At 48.7% G+C, this 25,049-nt stretch overlaps 1 protein-coding gene and 1 long non-coding RNA gene across 2 annotated transcripts in view; both read right to left on the bottom strand.

Moving 5' to 3' along the window:
- CLMP (CXADR like membrane protein) overlaps window positions 1–7,309 on the bottom strand; it is a 96,567-nt gene extending 89,258 nt beyond the window's left edge. The window contains 2 exon segments of the mRNA XM_027036774.2: window positions 6,344–6,660; window positions 7,088–7,309. Of these exon segments, the coding sequence (XP_026892575.1) occupies window positions 6,344–6,374 (31 nt within the window). The 5' untranslated portion in view covers window positions 6,375–6,660; window positions 7,088–7,309.
- A 14,661-nt stretch (window positions 7,310–21,970) lies between these two features.
- The window catches only part of LOC113593231 (uncharacterized), a 46,760-nt gene continuing 43,681 nt past the window's right edge, over window positions 21,971–25,049 (bottom strand). The window contains exon 3 of the long non-coding RNA XR_003413320.2: window positions 21,971–23,060. This is a non-coding gene — a long non-coding RNA (uncharacterized LOC113593231). The remainder of the gene's footprint in view (window positions 23,061–25,049) is intronic.

Here is a 25,049-nt window from a genome sequence, read left to right as displayed (position 1 = left end):
TTCCCATTTTGATCTATATGGTGCCAAAGGAAATAAACTTTTGTTTTTCTGGAATCCAGATACTTAGGAAGTTCAGATAACCAGATTTTTTGTTTGTTTGTTTTTTGGTACAGTCTGCATTCTTTTTTGGAAGGGGAGGCAAAGAAGTCAAAACTGCTGAAAACAGGGATTTAACTAGAAAAGCCACATATAGGGCAAGTCATACCCAATCATACACCTTCGCCACCCATAGCCACAAGACTGTGGGCTAAAGACGACAGTTCACGAATCTGACCCCGAAGCAGGGCAAGGTCTCTTGAATACTAACTACCTCGATATTAATTTGAATAACCTTGGATAACTAACTACAAGAGTCTTCTGCTTAATCAGAAGAGCTAGTAATCCATGTGAGACATACACAGGAATTGAAATCATAAACAATAGTCATATTAACCCAACCCACACAAGCCAGATTAACCATTTGAATGGAATAGGGGAAGGGGGTAAGTGATAAATGTCCTCACTGTATTTTCCACCACAGGGTTTATCCTCTGGCATCCTGTAAATGAAGCCTCTGCTTCTTGGTAATATATTCTTGATTCTAGAATATTTCTGTCCCTCCTGGTAAATGAAAAGCAAATGGTCTTTGGAATCTGAAGTGCTGGGTTGCTATTCTGGCTCAACTATTTACTAACAGGGTAAGCTTGAGAAACTTACTCAAATTCTCTAAGCCTCAGTTTATTTACCTGTAAAATGGCGTAATAATGACATTTGCCCTCAAAGAGTGATTTAGGGATGAGGTAAAGTATGTTAATAAACTTTGTAAATTGCTCAACCTTGTACGATTGTTAGACATGAATTCTACTGTCATGATAATCTCACTCTTATAATCCTCTCCCAGGTACTATAAGTAACCTAATAATATACAATTCATATCTCAAAACCTAACCACAAGTTCAAACCCGTGCAAGGAACCCGTTAAGCCACATACTTAATAGATCACTTTATTATATGTGAATTACACCTTATTTTTAATGCTTAATGCTTGCAAATAGTTTCGCACAATAGACCCTCTATGCAGAAGTTTACTCTGGTGTCCACGCTGGGGGCTGTTTTGTAGGTAACTCTGCTTAGGATGAGGTCATTTAGGTGAGTATTTCAGTTACTAACCTTCTGGGGCATAGGATTCTAACCACCCATCCTGACCTTGAATGATCTTCCCTCCCTCGTTAACAGTGCCACAGTGCACTTCCATGGTGAAGTCTCTGCTCTCTTGGCATTAGGCAGAATGCCCTTCTGGATTTATAATCATATGCAACCAACTGCCATGAGTGGACAGTGCGTGAAAAAAATCAGAAACGCATGCCAACACCCATGTGTTCCTAAACCCCAACCGCGTTCAGACCAGCCAGCAAATTCTCAGAATTAAAAAAAGAGAGAGAGAATGTTCATGATGTACAGAAACTTAGAGATAACCTTAGTCTAATGATCTCACATCACAGAAGAAGAAACTGAGGTTCAAAGTGGTAGAATTCACCCAGAATAACCCGGCAAAATTATGAAGGCGCCAGAGCTACTGGTTTTCCAATCTATTCCTTGTAAACACACACACACACACACACACACACACACACACACACACACACACACCCTCTTTGGGACTATGGGTATAATTCTCTTTTTCTGAACACACCAGACATTCTACAAGGCACTGCAGAAGTTTCCAGGATTTCCACTTATGATGGCTAAATTGGAATGTTACGACATCTGCCCTATTTTTCAGGCAATTTCTCAACACAAAAACCAATGCCAATTAATCAGCATGTAGCACATTTAACTGAAGCATCTGAAGCGCAGTTGTGATCTTGGAGCTTAACTACATGAGCTGAAAAGGAAGGAGAGACCTTTTCTATTTCAAGAATGTGTGACAGAACAGATTATGGAATCAGGATTCCGGTCTTGGCCTTTCTATGAAGCTAGCTGTTTGACTTCAGCTGAGTCTTTCTGAACTTTGGTTCCTTCTTCACCATAAGAAAAGGAGTAGGTTTAGATCAAGGATTTACTCGGTCCCGAGGATGGGCATTAGGACGTCCATGAATCCCTAGAGGTTACAGGCAAAATTCAATGTATATATGCCTTTTTCTAAGAAATGGTTTCATGGGTTTCATCCGATTCTCAGTGGGGTCTGCAATTCCACAATTCTGTGTATATTTTTTTTTCAAGTGGTACTAGTCCCATTTGCATTAATGGACGAGAAAGCACAAAGGCAAGCTGAGTTAAAACTGGGCTCCTCACAATTGTGTCATTCCACAGTCAGAGTGACAATCCTCCAATCTTTCACCTCTCTTGACCTTAAATGTTCCAAAAATCCAACTATCTTAACAAATGGTCCACAGCTTTTAGTCTACGCAAGGTACTGAAAATGGTACATGGATAAAGGAGACACTGACCTGCCTGCATGGAGCTTACGCTCTCACCGGGGCAAAGACAGGCAAAGCAGCCTGACAGACAGACTACTGTGATTCAAAAGAAGGAAAGTGTATCCTGTTGGGGAAATCATGGAAGGGCATATGGAGGAAGCGGTATTGGGGGTGAGATGTGCAGGGTGAACAAGATTTTGATCTGCTGGGGCAGGGGGAGAATAAGAGGGCATCTTTGGTGGAGGGATTCTCGTAGGCCAAAAGAATAGAAACAGAAAGAAGCATGGGGCTTGTGTAAGGCACAGGAAATAATCCAGATTCCCTGTAGAGCTGCCCGGGGTGGGAGGAGAGGAGTTGTGAATGACATTGTGTAAAATCTTTGAATGAGAATGGTGTTGGTACTCAATGTTATAAGCAATGGAGATTTCCAAAGGTTTATGGACGAAGGGAGTCAAATCATAGAATTATAGAAATTCTGAATTAAAGATCTCTTTACCCCTGTTTTAGGGACAAGAGAGTCAGAACAAGAACCCAGAGAGCTTGCCAGATTCCTAAGTCCAAATTCTTTGCATTATACCAGCCGCCTCACGAGGTCCCACTGGTAGCAGTGTGTAGGGTGGAGAAGGAAGAGTTCAGGCAGGAGACCAATATGGCAGCCATTACAGGAGTCCAAGTGAGAATTTAAGGTGGAATAAAGAGAACCCGAGCATCAGGGGAGGGAGGCAGTCAGAGAAGGAGCTGGGGCTGGGGGAGGCCATGAAATATCCCTTTTCTCTCCTCCATGAAGCTCAGAGCATTACATGTTCATTCACATCAGAGGGGTGTGGCATTTGATTTCACTCACTGGCAGGTCCAGAGTCAACCGGTCCATCCGTGCTCAGCTTATGAACTCTTAGCCCTCCCAACTCCCCTTCAGTACTGTGCATTCTCTAGAGAAAAGAGGCCAGAAATCACGCCGGCAGTGATCATAAGCAGCCCTGGAACTGTTCCTTTAAGGGACCGGTAGATGATTTTAGGATTCAGGCAACTCTGAGGGTTTTCTTTCTGGCTTTGCTAGAGTGCCAGGCATACTATGGCTCAAAACCACTTAGCAAATGAGGTTCCTCCAGCCCACAGGAGTGCTTCCCTGGGGGCTTCTGACCCATGCAGGAATGTCTGGCATAGAGGGGTCCCTCCCAGTGTTTTTCCCTTCAGTGGCCGGTCTCTGGATCAGGTCTGTTGCTTTGTCCCTTGTCCAGACCCGTCAGCTCATCAACTCTGTGACTGGCTCATCTTTCTTGATCTGGGATGTCAGGAGTCTGAGTATGTCTGACCAAGAACATAGGTGTGACAAAAGCTGGATAGTGTGAATGGCAAACATCCAGTTGTGCAGAATGCTAAGTCTATAGTCTACTTTTTCCCTTCTACGTTGGCCTTTCATTTGTGCCAGTTTTGTAAAGACAGAACCAACAAGGGAATCATGAGAAGCAGCTTCTAGGAGAAAGAAAGTATCAACCCAACAGATTATTTTCTTGCCAGAGGAATGGCCACACGGAACAGGCGTGCAGTAAAGAGGGGACAGTGAATCAGTGACATCTTTTTGATGCTTGTCTTATCAGTTCCTCTTTCTCATGAACCAAGAGGATGACGATCATCGAGGCCAGCCAGTTGATTTCAACGGACCATATGGGACAGTCACTTTTCACTTTCCACCGTAAACTGTGCCCAAACAGTGCTGGTATGGAGCAGGTGTTCAGACAGGCTTAGCTTAGTTTTCTCTCCCTTCCCCAGACCCCTCACTGGCAGATTCGCTCTGACACCTCAGGCTTCATGACGAGGACTAAACCGGATTTCGCTACAAACAACACCTTCAAGTCCTTCTGTCGTGAAAGAAGGCTGTACTCACTGCAGTTTAGCAAGCCATCTCTTGAGGCAAACAACCTACATTCAAGTCCCATCTCCGTTCACTACGAGCTTACAGCCTCAACCAAGTTCTCTGACCTCTTTACACCTTGATTTCCATTAAAACGGGGATAAGGACAGTGGGTAGCCAATAAGATTGGTGTGAAGGATAAATGAGTTAACAAGGTGGTGCATATCAAGCACGCGGGGTAAGTACTTAAAGAACTCCAGCTGCTTTTCATAAGGGGGCTCTGAAGTTTGAGTCTACTGAACATCTGGTGATTCATAGCTTCGGGCTAGGGGCCAGTAAAGGGGACCAAGGTGCCGTCCAGATACACCAGCTGTGCACCGAAGCAGCACTGCAAGACTCGGCCAAGTATCAAGGACAACACAGTGGTTCCGCACCTGCCCTACTTGAGCAATAGTTTAGGCTAATCCACCTTCTTTATTCCTCTAACCTGGGTGATTATTGGCCCGAGGCTGGCCTCCAAAGGCCTGCACGTGGCCTCCTCGGTTTGTACGTTTAAAAACAAAAGAGAGGGGCGCCTGGGTGGCTCAGTCCGTGCAGTGTCTGACTTCGGCTCAGGTCATGATCTCAGTCCATGAGTTCGAGCCCCGCGTCGGGCTCTGTGCTGACGGCTCAGGGGCCGGAGCCTTCTTTGGATTCTGTGTCTCCCTCTCTCTCTGCCCCTCCCCTGCTCATGCTCTGTCTCTGTCTCAAAAATAAACAAAAACATTAAAAAAATTTTAAAAACAAAAGAGAGACAGAGAGTTCTAGCCATCTGAGTCAGGGTGGCTATTTTGTGCCTCTTCACTTCGATTTGGGTTTGGTTTTTCTATTTCTAGACATCAGGCCCTGTCGCCCTCCCGGTGTTTCAGGCCGTCGGAGCTACGTGGGGATTTAGGAACCATCTAATGTGCTTGTTTTGGAGCCAAGGAAACCGAAGCCCTGGGTAGTGAGTAAAGTCGCTCGAGATCACCCAGCTAGTCAGCTCAAAGTCAAAACTCGTTCTGTCGGGAGGTCCGGTGTCCCAGGCCGTCCGCGCTCTACCAAACCCAGCTGGGTTCGGTTTCCTGAATCCTGGCTAACTTTGCTGTCCTGTCCCCAGGGAGCCCCACCTTCCCTGGTGCACACCACGACTTTTCTTCAGCTCAGCTCCTGCCTGCCCCTGGCGCCTCAGACACTCCTGGTCTTCCTGTCCGCTCTTGCCCACACACATCCTTGATGGGAACTGTCCTGCCCTGTCCTGCAAACCCGACTGCTTCCAGCCCAAGTGTGTCTGCGCCTTAGGGCCTGTGAGGTGTCAGGACCCCGCCTGGGTGACATCCAGATGGACACCGGGAAAAGCTCTTCTTTGCCCCAGAACCTGTTCCTCTCTGTTCTTCTCTTCCCACTCCATTTTCCTCTGTCTTCCCGACTCTCTGTTGCTCAATCTCCCTCAGTCTTCCTCCTCTGCTTCCTATCTCCCCTTCTCCTCTTTTCTCTCTAGCTCCCAGCCCGGTCCCCTTGTCCCTCTTCTCTCCCTCCGTCCTCACTTTCCCGTTCCTGGTCCTGCCTGCGCTCTGCCCCTTTCCCTCTCCTCCTTTTCGTCCCCCCACCCTCCCCCGTCTCTTCCTCCACTCCCTTCCTCTCACCCTTCCACACATCTGTTTCTAATCTGAGCCCTCGAGGCGCCCGTTTGAAACAAAAAAGCTCCCCCCACCCTCAGGAACCTGGCACAAAAATTCCTGAATAAACCTTCCTCCCTCCTCCGATCCTCCCGCTTCCCCAGATACTCCTGAAACTGACCACCAGCCCTCCCCGCCCCCCAACCCTCCGCATCGGACCGTTCACGCCCAAAGTCCCCCGGAGACGCGCCCCCGCCCCCCCGGCCCCGGCCCCCAGCCCGCTCCCGGGCCCAGATGTGCGAGCCGCTGGCGATGGCCGACCGGGCGGGTCTCCGCGGCCAGATGTGTGCCCCCGCCCCCCAACCCCGCGCGGCGAGCGGGGACCCGGGCGCCCGCGCTCCCCGGGGGCCGCGGGGACGGCCTTGCGGAGCTGGCCCGCGCTCGCGAGCACTCACCTAGCCAGAGGAGGAGGAGGAGGAGGCTCATCCCGACGCCCCGGGCGCGGGCGCTCCCCCGCTCAGCCGCTGCTGGGCTCCGGGCCGGCGGGGCGCAGCCGACGGACCTCGGGCGAGCCGGGCGCGGCGCCTCGGGGTGCGCGCGGGGCGGCCGCAGCCATGTGCCGGCGCGGGAGCCGTCCCCGCGCCCGGTCCCCGCGCCCCCCGCCACCCCCCCGGCGCCGAGGGGCAGCTCGCGCCCGGACGGGAGCGGGGACCAGGGTCGGGGAGGACAGGGCCAGGCGGGAAGACGCTACCGCTCCGCGGAACACTTTTCCCTGTTAGGAAAGAAAAAAGAAGTGAAGAAAGAGGGGGGGGGAGAAAAGAGTGAGCTGGAACCACATGGTCGCCTCCCACCGGCAGCCCCTCCCTCGCCCCCCCCTCCCCCCCCCGCGCCCGCCCTCGCGCAGCCGGGCCCGCCGCCGGGACCGGGAGGGCAGGGGGCCGGGCCGCACCGACCCGCGCGGGGGATCGGCCGAGGCCTGGCCGCGCGTCTCCGGCTCCGTTCTCACTTTGTGCCTCTCTCCACTTCTCCCTGGCATCTCGTTTTCTCGCCCCCACTCACCCTCTGTGCTTCCAACTCTCTCCCTCATCTGCCCTCCCTCCCGCCACCGTCTCTCTCTCTCTCTCTCTCTCTCTCTCTCTCTCTCTCTCTCTTTCTTCATTTCTCTCCCATTTACATTCTTCTGGCCGCTCCCCTCTCACCTCCTCCCTCCTCTCCCTTCTTCCCTTGCTCCTTCTCTCCTCTGCTCGGCCCTCCCTGTCTGGCTGCGTCGTAGGAAAACGCAGGCTGACCATAAGGACGGTTAGGCGTGGAAGGGACTGCGACGGTCCGGCAGCCCTCCGCTGGCTGCTCCCTGCCTGCTTGGGAACCCCAGCCACCCTTCGCCTGGCCCTCCCTTGGCCTTTCACATTCGCTCGCGCTCTCTCTCTTTCTGCTGTCAGTATTTACAGCAGCCCATCCTCAGATCCCCCGGGGGAGTGGGCCGTCCAGACCTCAGTGGAACTGGTCCATTAGGAAGCACTGCACGTGGCTCTGGCCCAAGTATGCATCACTCCCTTCCAGAAAGAAAAGGCAGAAGGCGTGCAATTCCCTCCTTACCAGGGCCAGGCTCCTGGGCCCCAGGGACCCCGCCTGCCGGCCAGGGGCACAGGTGGGAGCTGGCCTAAGGGAGGGAGAGGTCTGCCCTAGAGGGCCCTGGAGCACAGAGGCTAGAGGATACTAGAGGAAAGGGCAGTAGGGGCCGCGCTTGGGTCTCCACTGCCTGGAGCACGACGTGTGGCACACATGCCTCCTGGGCTCTGGGAAACCGTGGAGCTGCGCTCTCTGGTCCCCAGACTCTGGATGTTCCTGGAGCAGTGACTTCTCTTTCAGCCACATTGAGGCATGAGGACCCGCTCCTCTCCAGCCTCACCGGTGTCTATGAGTGAGAGCTGCCGCCCCCCCCCCCCCACGCTGAGAAGTTGGGGATGCTTTCCAAGAGATGAACCCCTCCAGGCCTGTTAGCCTTGCCTGATCGCACATTTGCCCCATTTTTCCAGGCCTCTCTCTAGGAGTCTTCGATCCCAGGAGCTGTATAGTACCCTCTGGTCCTAAGGGAAACCAACCCATTTCATAGAGGAGGAAAGCAGAGGCTTGGAGAGGTAGGGGACTCTCACCACGTCGCTCAGAAGGGAGGGTCAAGGCAGGGGCTGTCGTGGCGGCTTTGGGATCAGCTGTAAGTTCCTTTAGAATGCCAACGTTTATCCGTGTTGTCTCTGCTTCTTCAGTAACGATTTATTCATCTACTGTGCACCAGGTGCTTTTTTTAGGGTGAGGACACAAAGCGAGTAGAACTTGGTTATGGACATTTTTTCAATATTTGGAACTAACATGGCAGGGCACCGACTACAGACCAGGAATTATGTTAATTATTTAACATATGTCTTTGCATGTAATTCTTAGAGCAATGCTAAGGGATAGGCGTTTTCAAAAAAAAATGTTTATTTACTTTTGAGAGAGAGAGAGCAAGTGTGAGTGGGGAAGGGGTGGAGAGACAGAGAGAACGAGAGAGAGAGAAAGAGAGAGAGAGAGAGAGAGAGAGAGAGAGAATCCTAAGCAGGCTCCATGCCATCAGTCCAGAGCCCCACGGGGGGCTTGATCTCACGAATGAGATCATGACCTGAGGGGAAAGCAAGAGTTGGACACTTACCCGACTGAGCCACCCAGGTGCCAGGAAGAGGCATTTTTAACTCCATCTTAATGATGAGGAAACCAGAAACTAGAGAGATTAATATTATGCCTCATATCACAAAATATTAAAACCTCTCTCTTTTATTAATATTTTAACTTAACATTCTTTTTTTTTTAAATGTTTGTTTATTTTTGAGAGAGATAGAGACAGAGCATGAGCGGGGGAGGGGTAGAGGGAGAGGGAGACCAGAATCCAAAGCAGGCTCCAGGCTCCGGGCTGTCAGCACAGAGCCCCACGCGGGGCCCGAACTCACAAACTGCGAGATCGTGACCTGAACTGAAGTTGGATGCTCAACCGACTGAGCCACCCAGGCGCCCCTCTAATTTAATAATCTAAAATATTATTATTTTATATTATAAAAGATTTAAAAGCTCTCTGACTCTGAGTAGTTTTATCTTCCATTTTATACTTCTGGTTCAATAGGAGAAATCGAAATATTCACAACTATAATTCACATGGGAATGTGTTGAAACAAGGTTTATTCTTAAAGGCTGACAAAGGTGAGAGGGAAAATAGAGAAGGTGGCTTTTTGTTATTTCTGCTTTAAAATTTTATTTAGTATTTGGAATAATTTCAGGCTTACAGAAAAGTTGCAAGAACAGTACAAAGAATTCTTGGGTACCCTTCACCCAGATTCCTCCTTTCTCTTTCTTTCTAAGGGAGATATTTTTGCAAAGGTTTTAAAGCCCCATTTCTAATCCCCCTACCACTGTGGCCTTTCTCCTGAACCTTGTGACACCATTTATTGCTTAAGGGCTGGTGTGCACAGGACAGATGTGTGTGGGTGTAAGCATGCGTGTGTTTAAACCTACATTGCTCAAGCTGGAAGGTAACAAGACTTCACTCCAAGACATGAGTCATCAGCAAAGGAAATGGATCGCCTGGGCTGAGATTAGGTCACAAACACTCGGTTTTCCCAGGTCCAAAGTCTTACAACCAGTAGATATTTGGCATATGTTCCTTGGAAAGAGCTTTGTGTCCCTGAAGGTGACTGTCCCTTTACCTGAAGCCTCTTGTCTACTATCCCACATCTGTGGGCCCCAAGTGGACAGTGCCTTGGGACGGTTCATAACTCAGCAGCCCATTGCATACCTACGCCATAGCCCACGCTGGCCCAGCTGGGTGACACGGGAATCGAAAGAGCTATGTGGCAGTCCTTACCCTAAATGGACCTCTCCGTCCCGTGGGAGAGGAAAAGTCAACATGTGAATTGTTCCAGCCACAATATGAGAAAGCTATGTAGTTAAGTGCCTGAATAAATTATCCTGACAGTACGAAACACTGGGCATTCCAAGAAAGGAGGGAGCACTGTAGGCTGGGTGGTGGCGAAGTTTCCCTGGGAGAACAACGCTGGAGTCAAGCCTTGGGGGATGATGAACAGAATAGAATTTCATTAGATGAGAAGACCTGAGGAGGACCATTGCGGGGGGGGGGGGGGGGGGGCATTTCTAGACAATGACACAGAGGTAGAGTTTGGTGTACTGGGGGGGGGGGTATTGAATGAAATGAAATACATGAAAGGAAAAACCGATGGACAAGCGAAGTCCCCTGGAACGGATAGCCTGAAGCAAAAATGGTGGAATCCTGAATGCGAGGCAAAGGATTCTGGAAACGATTCTGTGGCTTCTCCAGACTCACTGACAAAACTTTTAGCAGAGGGGACTTTGATGAGAACCATATTTTAGGAAACAGAAATTGGCAGCTTTTGCCCAGAGGTGATCCCAATGACGGCCAAGGGTGGAGGGTTTCTGCACCCCCTTTCCTATCCATCAGGCTCCCTCCCCCATGCATTATGGTGACAACTAACATTTTCTCAGTGTTTTCTTCTTCTTTTTTTTAATGTTTATTTATTTATTTTGAGAGAGAGAGAGAGTCAGGGAGTGGGGAAGGGTCAGAGAGAGGGAGAGAGAGAATCCCAAGCAGGCTCCGTGCTGTCAGCACAGACCGGATGTGGGGCTCGAACCCACGAACCAAGAGATCAGGACCTGAGCTGAACACAAGAGTTGGACGCTTAATCGACTGAGCCACCCAGGTGCCCAGCTCAGTATCTTCTAAAGTGATAACACATGCAGTTTCAAGACAAGTCCCTTATCCTCCCCACTCAATGGGGGAGCCAAGAGCACCACCCTACATTTCTTTTGTACAGGAATTTTAATTTTTTTTAAAGTTTATTTATTTTGAGAGAGAGCGCGCGCAAGCATGCATGTGGGAAGGGCAGAGAAAGAGGGAAAAAATCCCAAGCAGCCTCCCTCCGAGTTATCAGTGCCCGACACCAGGCTCAAACTCGGATCCACTCAGGAACTGAACCATGAGATCATGATTTGGGGCTGAAATAAAGAGTCGGATGCTTAACGGACTGAGCCACCCAGGTGCCCCTGTACGGGAATTTTAGAACCACCACAGGGTGCATGAAAATATTAAACGAAAAACCTGAAGCAGAGAAACTGATCAGGACTTGTTGCATCACATAGGGAGATCACATGAGGGTTGTGAAACAAGCAAGGAAGATACTTGGAAGAGAGATTACACAGGTCATAGCCAATGGTCATCGTAGTGGGGGGGATGAAAGAGACACCAAAAATAAGTGATCTCATATATTGTTATATATGCTAAGATTAATAACATTTATTTACTGACCTCCTAGTCAATTCCAGGGCTTAGAAACATCATCAATAAGCCCCACAATACCATATTATAATGAGGACGCTAAGGTTCGGAGAGATTAAATCAATTGCTTATAGTTCTATGTAAACAACTGAGGCAGGACGTAAAGTCAGAAGACTGAAAGCCCTTATACCTCACTGTCTTTTGATGATACCACTAACAAACTAGGGAAGTCAAGTAAGTTAACTTATCAGGAAGGGAAAGATACATTTGAGACATGGTAACTTTCAGGGGATGGTAAACCACCATTTGTCATCCATCTATCCATCCATCCATCCATCCATCCATTCATTTTTTCTATTTTTTTCTTTCAATCAGCAATTCAGTGGAAAATCAATGGAAATTCAGTGGAAAATCAATGGAAATTCAGTGGAAAATCAATGGTGAACAAAGCCAAAGTTGCCCTTGCCCTCCAGATGTTTATGGTGAGTTAAGGAGGATGGATAACTTAAGCAGTCACGATGGGCAATGAGAAGTAATCTGAACAGCAAAGTGCACAGCACCATGGGGCTGATGGCAGGACCCTGCACCGAGCGGAGGAGCCGTCCAGGGAGACCTCCCTGGGGCGGGAGAAAGCCCTGTAAATACAGGGGGCGGGGAACAAAGTGACGAAGCTCTTCGTGGCTTCGAGTAGGTCATCTGGCTTCACCGAGCCTTCCTTTCCTCTTTCCCCAACACTGTTCCGAGGAAGAAAGGAGATTCTGAAGAAAGTGCCTACCACAGTGTAACCCACAGGAGACTCAGTAAATATTTGTTCCGGCAAGATAAGTTGAGTTCATAGGATCCCATTCCCCGCAGTAAAAAGGAGCCAACTTCTGTCTCGTTTCCTTTTTCTACTAAAGCAAGGTTATCTTTGAATGTTCTTTCCTGTCTCGCAAGGATGCTTCTTGACCTGGCTCTTCAGTGTGCTGGTTCTTTTTCTGGCTGAACAGTACGAGGCCACGGCTGGCTTGCAGGGTCATGACTGGAGGCTGTGTCTAGGGATCCCTGTGAGCTAATGGGGGCCAAGGAATAAGGAGTTCTTCCAAAGGTAGAGAAAGCAGCTCTTTTCCACCCGGAGGGCCGGGGCCTGGGGGAGAAGTACCAATTGCCGGGCCCTGCTCTGTCCCACCCTGTGAGAGGACAGTCCCCAACTTTGATCCGTGTGGCCAGCTGAGAAGGCAGGATGCACAGACCTGTCCCTCGACCCCATTGGGGTCTGGAGGGGGCCAGTGGGAGAATCAAGAGCCAAGATGAAACACAGAGGTGTATGTAGCTGCTGAGCCGAAGGATGTACAGTCAGAATCTTTACTGCCCCTTCTCCCCAGAGGTCAGCAAGATCTGGGGGTCCCTGGCTTTTCCCTACATCCTACTTTCAATTTCTGCTAAACTCACACCCTCGGAGAGGCAGTTTAGACTTTGGAGGAAGACCGGCTGATTTTATTTTTCAGGGTGCCTGGGTGGCTCAGTCGGTTAAGTGTCCAACTCTTGGTTTCAGCTCAGGTCACGATCTCACAGTTCATGGGTTCAAGCCCCCCATCGGGCTCTGTGCTGACAGTGCAGAGCCTGCTTGGGAGTCTCTCTCTCTCCCTCTCTCTCTGTCCCTCTTACACTTGTGCTGTCTTTGTCTCTTTCAAAGTAAATAAATAAACTTAAATTTAAAAAAAAACGGTTTCATTTTTAAGTAATCTCTCCACCCAACACGGGGCTCGAACTTAGAACCCTGAGATAAAAGAGTCACACGCTCTACCGACTAAGCTAGCCAGGAGCCAAAAGCAGGCTGGTTTGAGATTCTCGCTAGTCTCCTTACTGTGGCCAACTTGGGCAAGTTTCCTAACCTCTCTCAGCCTCCCCTATTTCAGCTGTAAGATGCCTCTTGGGGTTGATCAGAAGATCCTGTGAAAGCACCTAACACAGGGCACATGGGTGGTCGGTAACAGTTAAGCTCCCCTCTCTGTTCTCTCTTTATTAATGCAACGGCAAGCGCCCTGACGCCAGTCTACGTGGTAACTGGATCTCTGCATGCTCCTTTCACCCCTCGGAGACTGGGAGGACAGAATCTCCTCCCTTGAAGGGTGAAGTCTTAAAGCTTCCCTAGAAACACACAGCAAAAGGAGAGGTAAAAGCATCAGTAGCTTTCTCCCTCACCTCATTCCCCACCTCTGAGTTGAGATCGACGCCAGAAGGTTTTTCTTTGGTTAATGATACTCAGAATTAGGGGCACCTGGGTGGCTCGGCTGGTTAAGTGTCCGACTCTTGATTTCCGCTCCGGTAACCATCTCATGGTTCGTGGATTCAAGCCCCACAAGGAGCTTCATGCTAGCAGCATGGAGCCTGCTTGGGATTTGAGATTCTCGCTCTCCTTGTCTCTCTCTGCCCTTCTTCTGCTTGTGCTCTCTCTCTCTCAAAATAAGTAAATAAAAACTTAAAAAATTTTTAATATTTATTTTAGAGAGAGAGAGAGAGACAGCGTGAGCAGGGGAGGGGCAGAGAGAGAGAGAGAGAGAGAGAGGAAGGCACAGAATCCAAAGCAGGCTCCAAGCTCCGAGCTGTCAGCACAGAGCCCGGCGCGGGGCTCAAACTCATGAACCGTGAGATCATGACCTGATTGGTTAAACCCAGCCGCTTAACTGATTGAGCCACCCAGGCGCTCCGACAAATAAAAACTTTAAAAAAATAATAATACTCAGAATTACCCACAAGACCAACTGTCCTAAGGAAACCAAATGGGAGAGGAATAAGATTAAGCACTAAATTTCAGATTGTCGGATCTAAAGGAGTATTAGGGGCCACTCATCAAACTTGATTATTTTATGGAAAGGACACAAGCTCAGAGAGGAACAGCACCTCGTCTAGGGCCACACAGCTAAGTTGGTGGCATGGCAGTTATGAGAGCCCTAGTCTGATTCCTAGTCCAGCGTCTCATGCAGGCCTGCTGTGGTCCCCTGGGTAACCAGACCCATGCCTGGCTTCATCCTGCAGCCCAATAGAGACCTGGGTGAATTTTCCGAGAACGCGCCAGCATGTTTCCCTCTGTGACATGTAAACACATTGCAGAGAATGCAAACTGCCCAACCAGAAGACAGAAATAATTCATATCTTTCCGGCTGGGGAGCAGTGACTTGCTGTCCCCAGCTAGCACGAACTCTCGTGTCCTTTTCATTCATTCAGGCCTGAAAGCCGCGTTCCAGCCTGAAAGCCTGCATTAGTTCCCCCTCTGGGCAGCTGCTGTCTCCACTATCAAGCTGGATGGGTCCTTCGAGTTCCTTTCAGTTGAACTTCCTCATTTTGCAGACTTAGCCCCAGACAGGGCATGTGCTGTCTCGGGGGTCACAACTCAAGTTAGAGGCAGAGCCAAGTTTGAGACCAGTTACCTAGCGACCGGCCCCCTTCTCCTTCCAGCTGTGTGCAAATTAGCTTACAGCCTCTTCCTGAACAGTCAGGAATGAGAACAGAAAAATCCATGGTGGCAGAAACAGGTGTGATAGGGCTCAGGGAGGAGCTGGGACACTTTTCTTTCTTTTTCTTTCTTGCTTGCTTGCTTTCTCCCTCTCTCTTTTCTTTCTTTCTTTCTTTCTTTCTTTCTTTCTTTCTTTCTTTCTTTCTTTCTTTCTTTCTTTCTTCTTTCTTTCTCTTTCTTTCTTTCTTTCTTTCTTTCTTTCTTTCTTTCTTTCTTTCTTTCTTTCTTTCTTTCTTCTTTCTTCCTACAAATGGATGAGGCTGTCAAAACCACAGCATCGAACTCAAGACAACATATGCAAAGCCTGAACAGGCCACTAGGGTCCTGTGGGGAACGCGTATTTTTGTGGGCTGAGATGCTGAGAGCTGTCAACAGCTGCTTGCAGCTGCTCTGTGGCAAGACTCATGTGTGTGGTGGCCAGGCCGAGGAGACAGGAGGGGAGGAGAAACATTTCCCACCTTCCCAGCTACCACGCACGACACCAATTTGGGTCGTGGTCATGCAGCCCCTTGCATTGTCTGGCATCTGTCCCGACTATACTATTCTCAGGAGCAGGGGTGAGGAACAGGCCAGCTGCGGTCTGAAACCGCTGTGTGAGAGGCAGTGGAGGGTAGGGGATGGAGCCTGAAGAGGGACATCAGGAGAGCAGGATTGTATACTACCCGGCACTGGCACTCACCGAGTTACCTTGAGCGAATTGTTTAACCTCAGGCTTCTGTCTGAAGAAAACAGGGATGCTAGTACTTTGCGAACTCTTAAGTTCTTTACGGATGCGAGGTAAGGATTGTTAAGAGTGTACATTTTAGGAAATGGAATGACCTAAGTTGAGTTGGTCATTCTTCTCTGGGCCCCCTCTTTCTCAGCTAGAGCAGAGAATCGATCAGTCCAGGGGTGTTTAGTGTCTACCCATGATAGACACAGAAGCAGCAGAACCCGGGCTCAGGACTCAGGGTAGCTCTTCCCCTCTGGCTTCCCCGAGGATGTGCTGAGCACAAAGACAAGTTTGGGTGAGTCTGGTCCCTGGATCGCCCAGCCCCAGTCTCAACACAACTCTACCATAGAGAGAACTGAAAAAAACCTGAAACCTTTCCAGGGCCTGCCTTGCTCCGGGGAAGTCCATGTGACGTCGTTCTGGCCAACGTGTCAGGAGTAAGAGAAGTTTGCTAAGGAGTTTTTGGTAAATATTTGCTTTATGCTATGTGTAAGCCAGAAATGGATTTTGCCTGTAAAGAACATCCAGTTTTAAGGGGGAGCGTATAATGTGTGTGTGTGTTTGTGTGTGTGTGTGTGTGTGTGTGTGTGTAATCTCTACACCCCACATGGGGCTCGAACTTACAACCTGGAGGTCAGGAGTGGCATGCTCTACTGACTGAGCCAGCCAGGTGCCCCTAATGTGTTCTTAAATAACCACAAACCTAAGATAAGGCTTTGGCCTAAAACAGGCATAGTCAAGTGCTGTAGAATTTAAAAGGAGGACACTATTATTTCATCCTGTGTAATCATCAGGGACTGCTTCATGGAGGAGGTGGCATTTGAGATGGATAGAACTTGAACAAGCAAGGTCAGGAGAATCAGACATGTTTCCCAGCGACAGACTCGCCAGCCCCAAACTTCCCCACTATTCTGAGCCACGTTGTAGGTAATCTAACCGTTCTCGCCAGGTGGAAAAATTATAACTTATAACTCCGGACATAATCAGATATTACATCTTGTACTCACAGAGCACTCTCTTCAGGGTCCTTTAAAGATACAATCTGAGGCACTTGGGCAGCTCAGTTGGTTGAGCATCCGACTTCGGCTCAGGTCATGATCTCACAGTTCACGCATTCGAGCCCCGCACTGGGCTCTGTGCTGACAGCTCAGAGCCTGGAGCCTGCTCCGGATTCTGTGTCTCCCTCTCTCTCTGCCCCTCCCCTGCTCATGCTCTGTCTCTCTCTCTTTCAGAAATAAACATTTAAAAAAAATTTAAAGATACAATTGAACTCATCCGTCTATAGTGGGCAGGGGTGGATAAACAATAAAGAAGGGGGCTCACAGACACGAAGGAAGGTCTCGAGATTCTAGAGCTGTTTGGAAGGAGAGCCTGCTGATCAGCTTTGAAACAATCTGAGGCACCTGGGCTTGGCCACATCAGCCTTCATGGAACCTTCCACCTTCATCTTTAGCCACGTAGATGCACAGCCTCCCCTGCGTGTGCACTCACACATACCCCCTAGTTATGGCGGTGGGAGGGCTTTATCCAGTATGCATCATCTAACAAATTCCCATGCACAGTGAAAGTACATGAACTTTCTACAAGGAAGCTCTGTGCTTGGGGTTGGTTCATTATCTCTAATAGCAATTCATGGATGAGCCCAAGTAATTCGAGTGCTTTCCCTGGTGACCAGTGAATGCTTTTGTGAGATTCCTGGCTGAGCTTAGGGCTGGCATGTCAAATAGAAGCTAACCTGGTTTCCCAGGGACCATTCTTCAACCCCTCCGAAAAAGCTAACCTGGACAACCACGGGTGGAAAAATCTCCATCCATACATTCAATAGGATGGCTCGTGTAAAACAAACGAACAAAGCCCAGAAAGTAATAAGTGATGATGAGGATGCAGAGAGATTAAGACCCTTGGGGACCCTAGTTGGGAATATAAAATGGTGCAGCTGTTGCGGAAAAGGGTATGATGATCCCTCAAAAAATTAAACATAGAATTACCATATGGCCCAGTGATTCCACGTCTGGATATATTCTCAAAAGAACTGAAGGCAGGGACCCAAAGAGGTACTTGGACGCCCACGTTCATAACAGCATTGTTTACAATAGCCAAAAGGCAGAAACAACGCAGACGCTCACTGACAGATGAACATATAAACAAAATGTGGCATACCCATACAATGGAATATTATTCAGCCTTTAAAAGGAAAGAAATTCTGTCCCGTGCTACCACATGGATGAACATTAAGGACACTATGCTAAGTGACATAAGCCAGTCACAAAAGGACAAATATTGTATGATTCCACTTATATGAAGGACGTAGAGTGGTCAAATTCAGACAGAAAGGAGAACAAGACTTTCCAGGGGGCTGGGGGCAGGAGGGAATGGTGTTTAATGGGTACAGCATTTCAGCTTTGCAAGATGAAAGGATTTCTGGAGATGGGTGGTGGTGGTGGTGGCCTAATGATTTGAACGCACTTAATGCCACTGAATTGTACACTTCAAAAATGGCTAAGATGATAAATTTAACGTTACATGCATTTGGCCACAGTAAGAAAAATTTTTCCTCTACAACGTTGGTTCCTTTTTAAAAAATCTACTCCTAGGAGAGCCTGGGTGGCTCAGTCGGTTAGGCATCCAACTTCAGCTCAGGTCATGATCTCGCGGTTTGTGAGTTCGAGTCCAGCATTAGGCTCTGTGCGGACAGCTCGGAGCCTGGAGCCTGCTTTGGATTCTGTGTCCCCCTAGCTCTCTGCCCCTCCCCCACTTGCACTCTGTCTCTTTCATAAATAAATACATAAAAGTTTAAAAATCTACTCCTAAACGGTCCAGCTCGGCTGTGACCTAGTCTACCTTTTGGAGATCATTAATAGAACTCAAATCGCTAAATCTTGAATCAGAAAGCCCAGATTCAAATTTCAATTCTACTGCTTGTTAGCTGTTTGATCTTGTTCTTACTGAGCCTCAATTTCCTGGTCTTTGGTCAAATATAAGATCAACTTTGACTATTTCCTCAGGCAGATGTGAAGATCCAATGAGATAATTTATGCATGTGGTGAGCAAACTGCAGAACACGAAACAAACATGAGAGATTTTTTTTTTCCAGAGAACAATGAGGTTCTCTCTGGGGCCTACTGCAATATTTTCCAACTTTTCTTGCCAAAAAGTTCCTTCGATCACACCTAAATTCCTTCTAATCCAGCTTCAGCCAGCTTGGACCTAACCTTTCCATTGGGACATCTCCAAATTCCTGGTTTAGAGATCCTTCCATCTGGCGGGTGTCAAAGAGGACAGTAGGAACCATTAACAGAACCATTTGGAACCAGTAACTTTTGGGGCCCGAGGACAGAATTCTTCTCCAGGTCCGATTTGGCTTGCAAATTCCTGGCTGTCATAGCAACCCCAAAAGCAAAGGAGGACTGTTTTGCATCATCTTTGACAGCAGCCTGGGCTGGGAGTGCACTCAGGTTGGCCCAAGTAAACAGCGTTCAGTGGTAACCACTCTGTGCCCCTCTCTCTGGGCCGAGGGGTGGGGGGAGGCAGGGAGCTGGCCAGCCTCAAGCCCTCTGGCCGCACTGCTTCCCTCCTGGTGTCACCCAGCTCCCCATCTGCTTCTCATCTCCCAGTGGCTTGGCCAGATCCAGAGTGGGGAGGGGTTTCCGGAAGAGGCCCACCTGGGAGATGAAATTAACGCCACCACGGGAGCAACGACGGCACCTTGCGTCAAGATGTAGGAGGATGACTTGGGGAGGAGGTGGTCGATGGCACTTTCACGGTGTTTCAAGCGTCCCCGTTAATTTCACAGTTGGCCTCGGCTGACCCCACTCCAGTGTTTGCAACCAGGCCCATTTGTCTCTAGGGCTGATCTAAAAATGTTGAAGATCTTAAAAAAAAAAAAAAAAAAGTAACCAGCTTCACAATATGAAAAGAAAACATGAAAACAAAATTAAGCTACCTCACTAAATCTACAAAGATGTTATTATGCCATTTTAATGGTTACATTTACCACGCGATTTTTACCTACCCAGAGAACAATTCACAGGCTATTTTTTCCTCATGGGCGCAATTCCTGAGTGGGTACAATAACTGCCGAGGAATCATTGTTAGGCCAAATTAGAAAAGCAAAACTAATGGGCGCCTGGGTGGCTCAGTCGGTTGAGCATCTGCCTTCGGCTCAGGTCGTGATCTCGCGGTCCGTGAGTTTGAGCCCCGCGTTGGGCTCTGTGCTGACAGCTCAGAGCCTGGAGCCTGTTTCAGATTCTGTGTCTCCCTCTCTCTGACCCTCCCCCATTCATGCTCTCTCTCTGTCGCAAAAATAAATAAATGTTAAAAAAAATTTTTTTTTAATACTGCAAGATTTTTGTAGTTAAAAAAGTTAGATTTGCGGTATGTTTTAATATGCTTCATAGAAAGTGGTCTGAGGGTTCTAAAAGGCCTATGGAGGCCTCAAAATGTTCCTGCTTATTGCTTATAAGTTGATTTCTTTTTCCTTTCTTTTTCTCTTACTCTTGTTTCTTTCCTTCTTCTTCCTTCTCTCCCTCCTCCTTTCCCTTTCTTTTCCCCCTTCCCTTCCCTTCCTCCTTTCCTTCCCTTCCCTTCCTCCCTTCCTTCCTCTTTTCTCTCTCCTCTTTTCTTTCTTCCTCCTCTTTTCTTTCTTCCTCTTTTCCTTTCTACCACAGAGCACAGTACTATTGCTCCCTGATACCGAAGCCGTATGAAATCGTACAGAGGATCTATGAACTCAGACAGTTTGTGTTCTCATCCTAGGAACCTGGACACATTGCTACCTGCCTGGTCCTCTGCTACCCATGTATCCACTTATAAACCAGTAACCATTGCTTCTAAGACTTCTTGTGCCAGTTAGACTAAAGCGTTGGACAAAATTAAGTTGTTCTTAATACCAATGTAAACACCCACCCCATTTCGCTCGTCATCACCAAACAGTAATATGTCTTCTAGCCACTGGAATATCCCTCCTCTAAGATGCGCAGAAGCCATGTCTGTGTTTCTAGTTCTTTCTGTATTCAGGCAAGTGCGGTATCCTGTCTAAAAGTCAGTGTTGTTAAACCTATTTGATTATCATGTTTCTCCTCTCCGTGGGTGATGTTCAAAATTACTGTGCACGTGTCAACTAATTCTGGAGACTTTCTGTCGTGTTCAGTATCATCTCTTTAAGGTGCTGGATCATGCGGGGGGCTCAGGGGCCTCTCAGAGGAGGATTCAGGGAAGTTGGGGGACTCCAAGGAGCCTAGACAGTAATTGCTGAAATTTGTCAATGTGGAACGGTGCAGAAGATGTACTCTTAGAATAGAAATATTCCAATGTTGGGGTGCCTGGGTGGCTCAGTCGGTTAAGCATCCGACTTCGGCTCAGGTCATGATCTCACAGTCTGTGGGTTCAAGCCCCGCATCGGGCTCTGTGCTGACAGCTCAGAGCCTGGAGCCTGCTTCCGATTCTGTGTCTCCCTCTCTCTCTGTCCCTCCCCTGCTCATGCTCTGTCTCTCTCTGTCGCAAAAATAAATAAAAACATTAAAAAAAATTTAAAAAAAAAGAAATATTCCAATGTTTAGTAATGAGCATCCCAACTGAATATCAGCCTTCCTCACCCCATCGTAATCCATTATTAATTTCTGCATTTATTCTGTCTGTCAGCACTTAATTTTTGACCCGCTTCTTGTGCAAAGCAACAGGTTAGACACAATGGGGGATATTAAGAAGAATAAAGAAACATGCCCTAAGGAAACAGCTGGTCTAGTAAGAGAGCTATGGCATATGAACAAATGGCCTCAGTGACGACAGTGCATGAAAAATGTCATAAGAAAAGTATACTTGACTTGGGGGTCAAGAGCGTGAAGTCACATCGGGCTAGAGAGATCATGGAAGATTTCACGGAGAAGGTAACTTCTGAGCCGGGGCCTTGAAGGATGGGTAACATTACAATACATGAATAAGAAAGACATGGCCAGGGCAGAGAGGCTCAGAGGAGGTGGAATAGAATTTTGGAGGGTCCACAAGTGGTGACATTTGGGGTGCATAAGACACTTGTGGGTACAGGTAGCCCAATGGAGTGGCATTGGGCCAAATCACTGGGAAAATGTCTAGGCTTTACTCAGTAGGCACAGGAAGCTGTTAGTTTTTGACCCAGGGAGCAACATAGTCCTCATGAAGTTTGATCAGATTCACATGTATACACCTTAAAGGAAGGCAGTGGGATTGGAAACGGTTGAGGAGAGCGGGTAGAGTGCGCTGGGACCAACTGGGGATGGAAAGTTCGCCTTCAAGGCATTCAGTGTCCCAGGTGAGAGGTAAAGAGGGCTGAGCTGGGGCAGAGGCAGTATGTCTAAGGAAGACATGACGAGTCTCAACCTGTGAATTGACAGTCACGAGATGTAGTGATTGATTAGAAGAGCAGGAGTATGGGAAGGGAGAGAGAGAAGTCAATTGCAACGTTGGTCTCAAGCCAGGACAAAAAGAAGAGTTACCATTCTTCTTTTTTTAATGTTTACTTATTTTGAGAGAGAGAGAGAGAGAGAGAGAGAGGGAGGGAGAGAGAGAATGAGGGGGAAGGGGCAGAGAGAGGGAGAGAGAGAGAGAATCCCAAGCAGGCTTCGCATGTCAGCACAGAGCCCAACACGGGGCTCGAACTCTCGAACCGTGAGATCATGACCTGAGCCGTCAAGAGTCGGACGTTCAACCAACTGAGCCACCCAGGCGCCCCAAGAAGAATTACCATCTAAGATCAGAAAGAAACACAGAAGCCAGGAGAAGGAGCTGCTTGAGAGGAGGACCCAGTGAATGCATTTACGTTGAGCTTGAGTAACGAAAAGGACACCCTGCTGGGATGTGTGCTGGTCTTCTAGCTTCAACGTGGATTATTAGTTATCTACACCAGGAGGGACCCGAGCTGCCCCCTGGGGCAAGACTGCTAACAGACAGGAAAACTAATGAGCAAACAGGGTGGTTAAGGACACTGAGATCTCCGGGCACCATCAGGGCAAAGGGGAAGGCCAGAGGGTGAGGCACGGTGGAACAGCAGGTTGAACCAAACTTTCAGAGTTGAAATCTTCTAGATCAGACTTTCCAGTACAGCAACTTGATGACAAGTCCTGGTGCATCGGTTCCCTCACCCGGCGATACAGCAGAGTCACAGGAGAGCTTTTAGTAGGACATATTCTTGTGATCCCCACCCCCCACCCCGGATTCCAGTTCTCAGGCGTTAGTCTGGTGGGATTAACGGCTCTCATCTCTGCTTAGCCTGGGTCCTGGTTGGTTGCCGCAGAGCTGATCCTGTAGGTGAGAACCTGATGTTCCTGGTCTCCTCCTCCTCCTCCTCCCCTTCCTCGTCCTTCTGAGTGGAGAGAAGAGAGCCACATCGAGGGTCTGGTCCTCAGGTTGGCAAGAGTTCTGCAGAGAGGTGAAGGCGAGCATCCTGCCAGGGAGCCCTCGGCAGAGAAGTGATAGCAACGTCCTGGCTGTGGACCGACCACCAAAGGGCAGAGCGGAAAGAAGAAGAAAACCGAGTACAAGCACTGTGCGTCCTGCTGTGTGCCGATTCCCTCACACCGCCTTCCTTCTCGAAGACAGTCTAAGCTCCATGAGGGCGAGAATTTCTTAAAAATCCCTCTATGGCACATTTCCAACCTAAAAAAGAAGAAGAGAGAGGGTAGTGTGATGTGCCCCCATAGCTCCTCTGATCTCCTATTTTGCAATCCAACAGCCCCTGGTGGTAAGAACAGTCTCTGAGGATGGGAAGGAGGGATCAAGGAAGAATCATCAGTTTACCCTGATTCCTCTCTTAGACGCAGAGGCCGTCATACACGTTGCTCTTTCAAAATGCCACCAAGTCTCCGAGCAACATCTACAGACTCTAACAAAAAGAAATACACAAGAAGCTCTTGTTAGACCAGTCGGAATCAGAAGGGCTGCAATCTGAGTTTACGAGTGTGCTTTCTGCATTCAGCAGCCTGGTCCGAATCATAAACAAATGATAATTCTGCTCCGGAGGGCGAGGCTCTGGCGAGCGGAAATACGTGCATGGTTCAAGGGGCTCAGGGCAGTAGGTAGGCGCTAGTGAGCCTGGGTGGTCTCCAACTGGGAGACTGAAAAAAATTGTTTCCATGTTTTATTTCCTTTTGAGAGAGAGCGCGCACAAGCAGGGGAAGGGCGGAGAGAGAGGGAGACAGAGGATCCGAAGCGGGCTCCATGCTGACAGCAGTGAGCCGGATGTGGGGCTCGAATTCATGAACCGTGAGATCATGACCTGAGCCGGAGTCCGAAGTTCCAAGGACTGAGCCACCCAGGTGCCCCACCAACTGGAAGATTTTCCCTCCGCTACTCTTCCCTCTCATGGAAATCTCTCTGTTCTAAGGCCACTGCACACCCCCCCCACCCCGGCCTGCCCCTTCTGTAGCCCCACTTCCATACCCAATTATGGAAAAACTAAACTGAGCAAAAGAATTTGGGGAAAACTCAAGTATTCATAAATCCCCTTAAACCCCTTAGTCTTCTGGGGATCGGGAGTGGGAGAGGCTGGAGACGCATGGCTGCTGGAAATATATGCAAAGGAAAAGGGCTGTGGAGAAGGCTGGAAGGAACTGTGGCTGCAGAGGGCGTGTCCTCTTTTAGACGCCATCCAAGGAGTTCCGATCCCCCGGGTGCTGAAAGGGCCCCAGTCAAGTGTGGAAGCTTCTGGGCAGTGACTTGATCACCAAGATGTTATGAACAATATCACAGTAAGCTGCTAACATTACGGTGCCTTTTATTCATTTAGTTTAAATGTTCATTTATTTTTTTTTTTAATTTTTTTTTCCACGTTTTTATTTATTTTTGGGACAGAGAGAGACAGAGCATGAACAGGGGAGGGGCAGAGAGAGAGGGAGACACAGAATCGGAAACAGGCTCCAGGCTCCGAGCCATCAGCCCAGAGCCCGACACGGGGCTCGAACTCACGGACCGCGAGATCGTGACCTGGCTGAAGTCGGACGCTTAACCGACTGCGCCACCCAGGCGCCCCAAATGTTCATTTATTTTGAGAGCGAGAGAGAGGGAGGGTGTGCACGCACAGGGGAGGGGCGCGGAGAGAGGGAGAGAGAGAATCCCAAGGAGGCTCCGTTCAGCACGAAATCACGACCTTAGCCCAAATCAAGAGTCAGACACTTAACTGACTGAGCCACCCAGGCGCCCCTACAGTGCCTTCAGGATGGGATACTTAAGCCTCTTGCGTTATGGGAACCACAGAATAAATATGGGACATCTTGAGGGAATTCAAATTTACCAAAGATTTTTTTTTTTTTTGGTGGTGGGGGGGGGGACCATTATTCTTCATATTGAAATAATCTTGGATATCTGATGGAATAGCATGTAAACTTTCATGAATTTATGAAGCTACACACAAGAATTAAAGTGTCCCCTCCAAATGAATCAATCAATGAGTGAATGAAGTGTCCCAATTGTCGAGGTCTTTTTGGAGAGTTGTCTTCTTTCTTCTGCCTTCAGGGCTATTCGGGGAAAGTTTTGACAGGCACTGCCCAGACGTTTCACGGGACAGGTGAGTTACCATGAGTTTGCGGGTGTCTGTCCATCTGATGCATCTGTTCGCATCTCCTGCTAGCCTGTGAAGTTGGCGGTTTT

The sequence above is a fragment of the Acinonyx jubatus genome, chromosome D1, assembly GCF_027475565.1.
Source record: "Acinonyx jubatus isolate Ajub_Pintada_27869175 chromosome D1, VMU_Ajub_asm_v1.0, whole genome shotgun sequence".
Taxonomy (NCBI): Eukaryota; Metazoa; Chordata; class Mammalia; order Carnivora; family Felidae; genus Acinonyx; species Acinonyx jubatus.
Note: the sequence above shows the minus strand (reverse complement) of the source record. Positions and strands in the feature narration are given on the sequence as shown.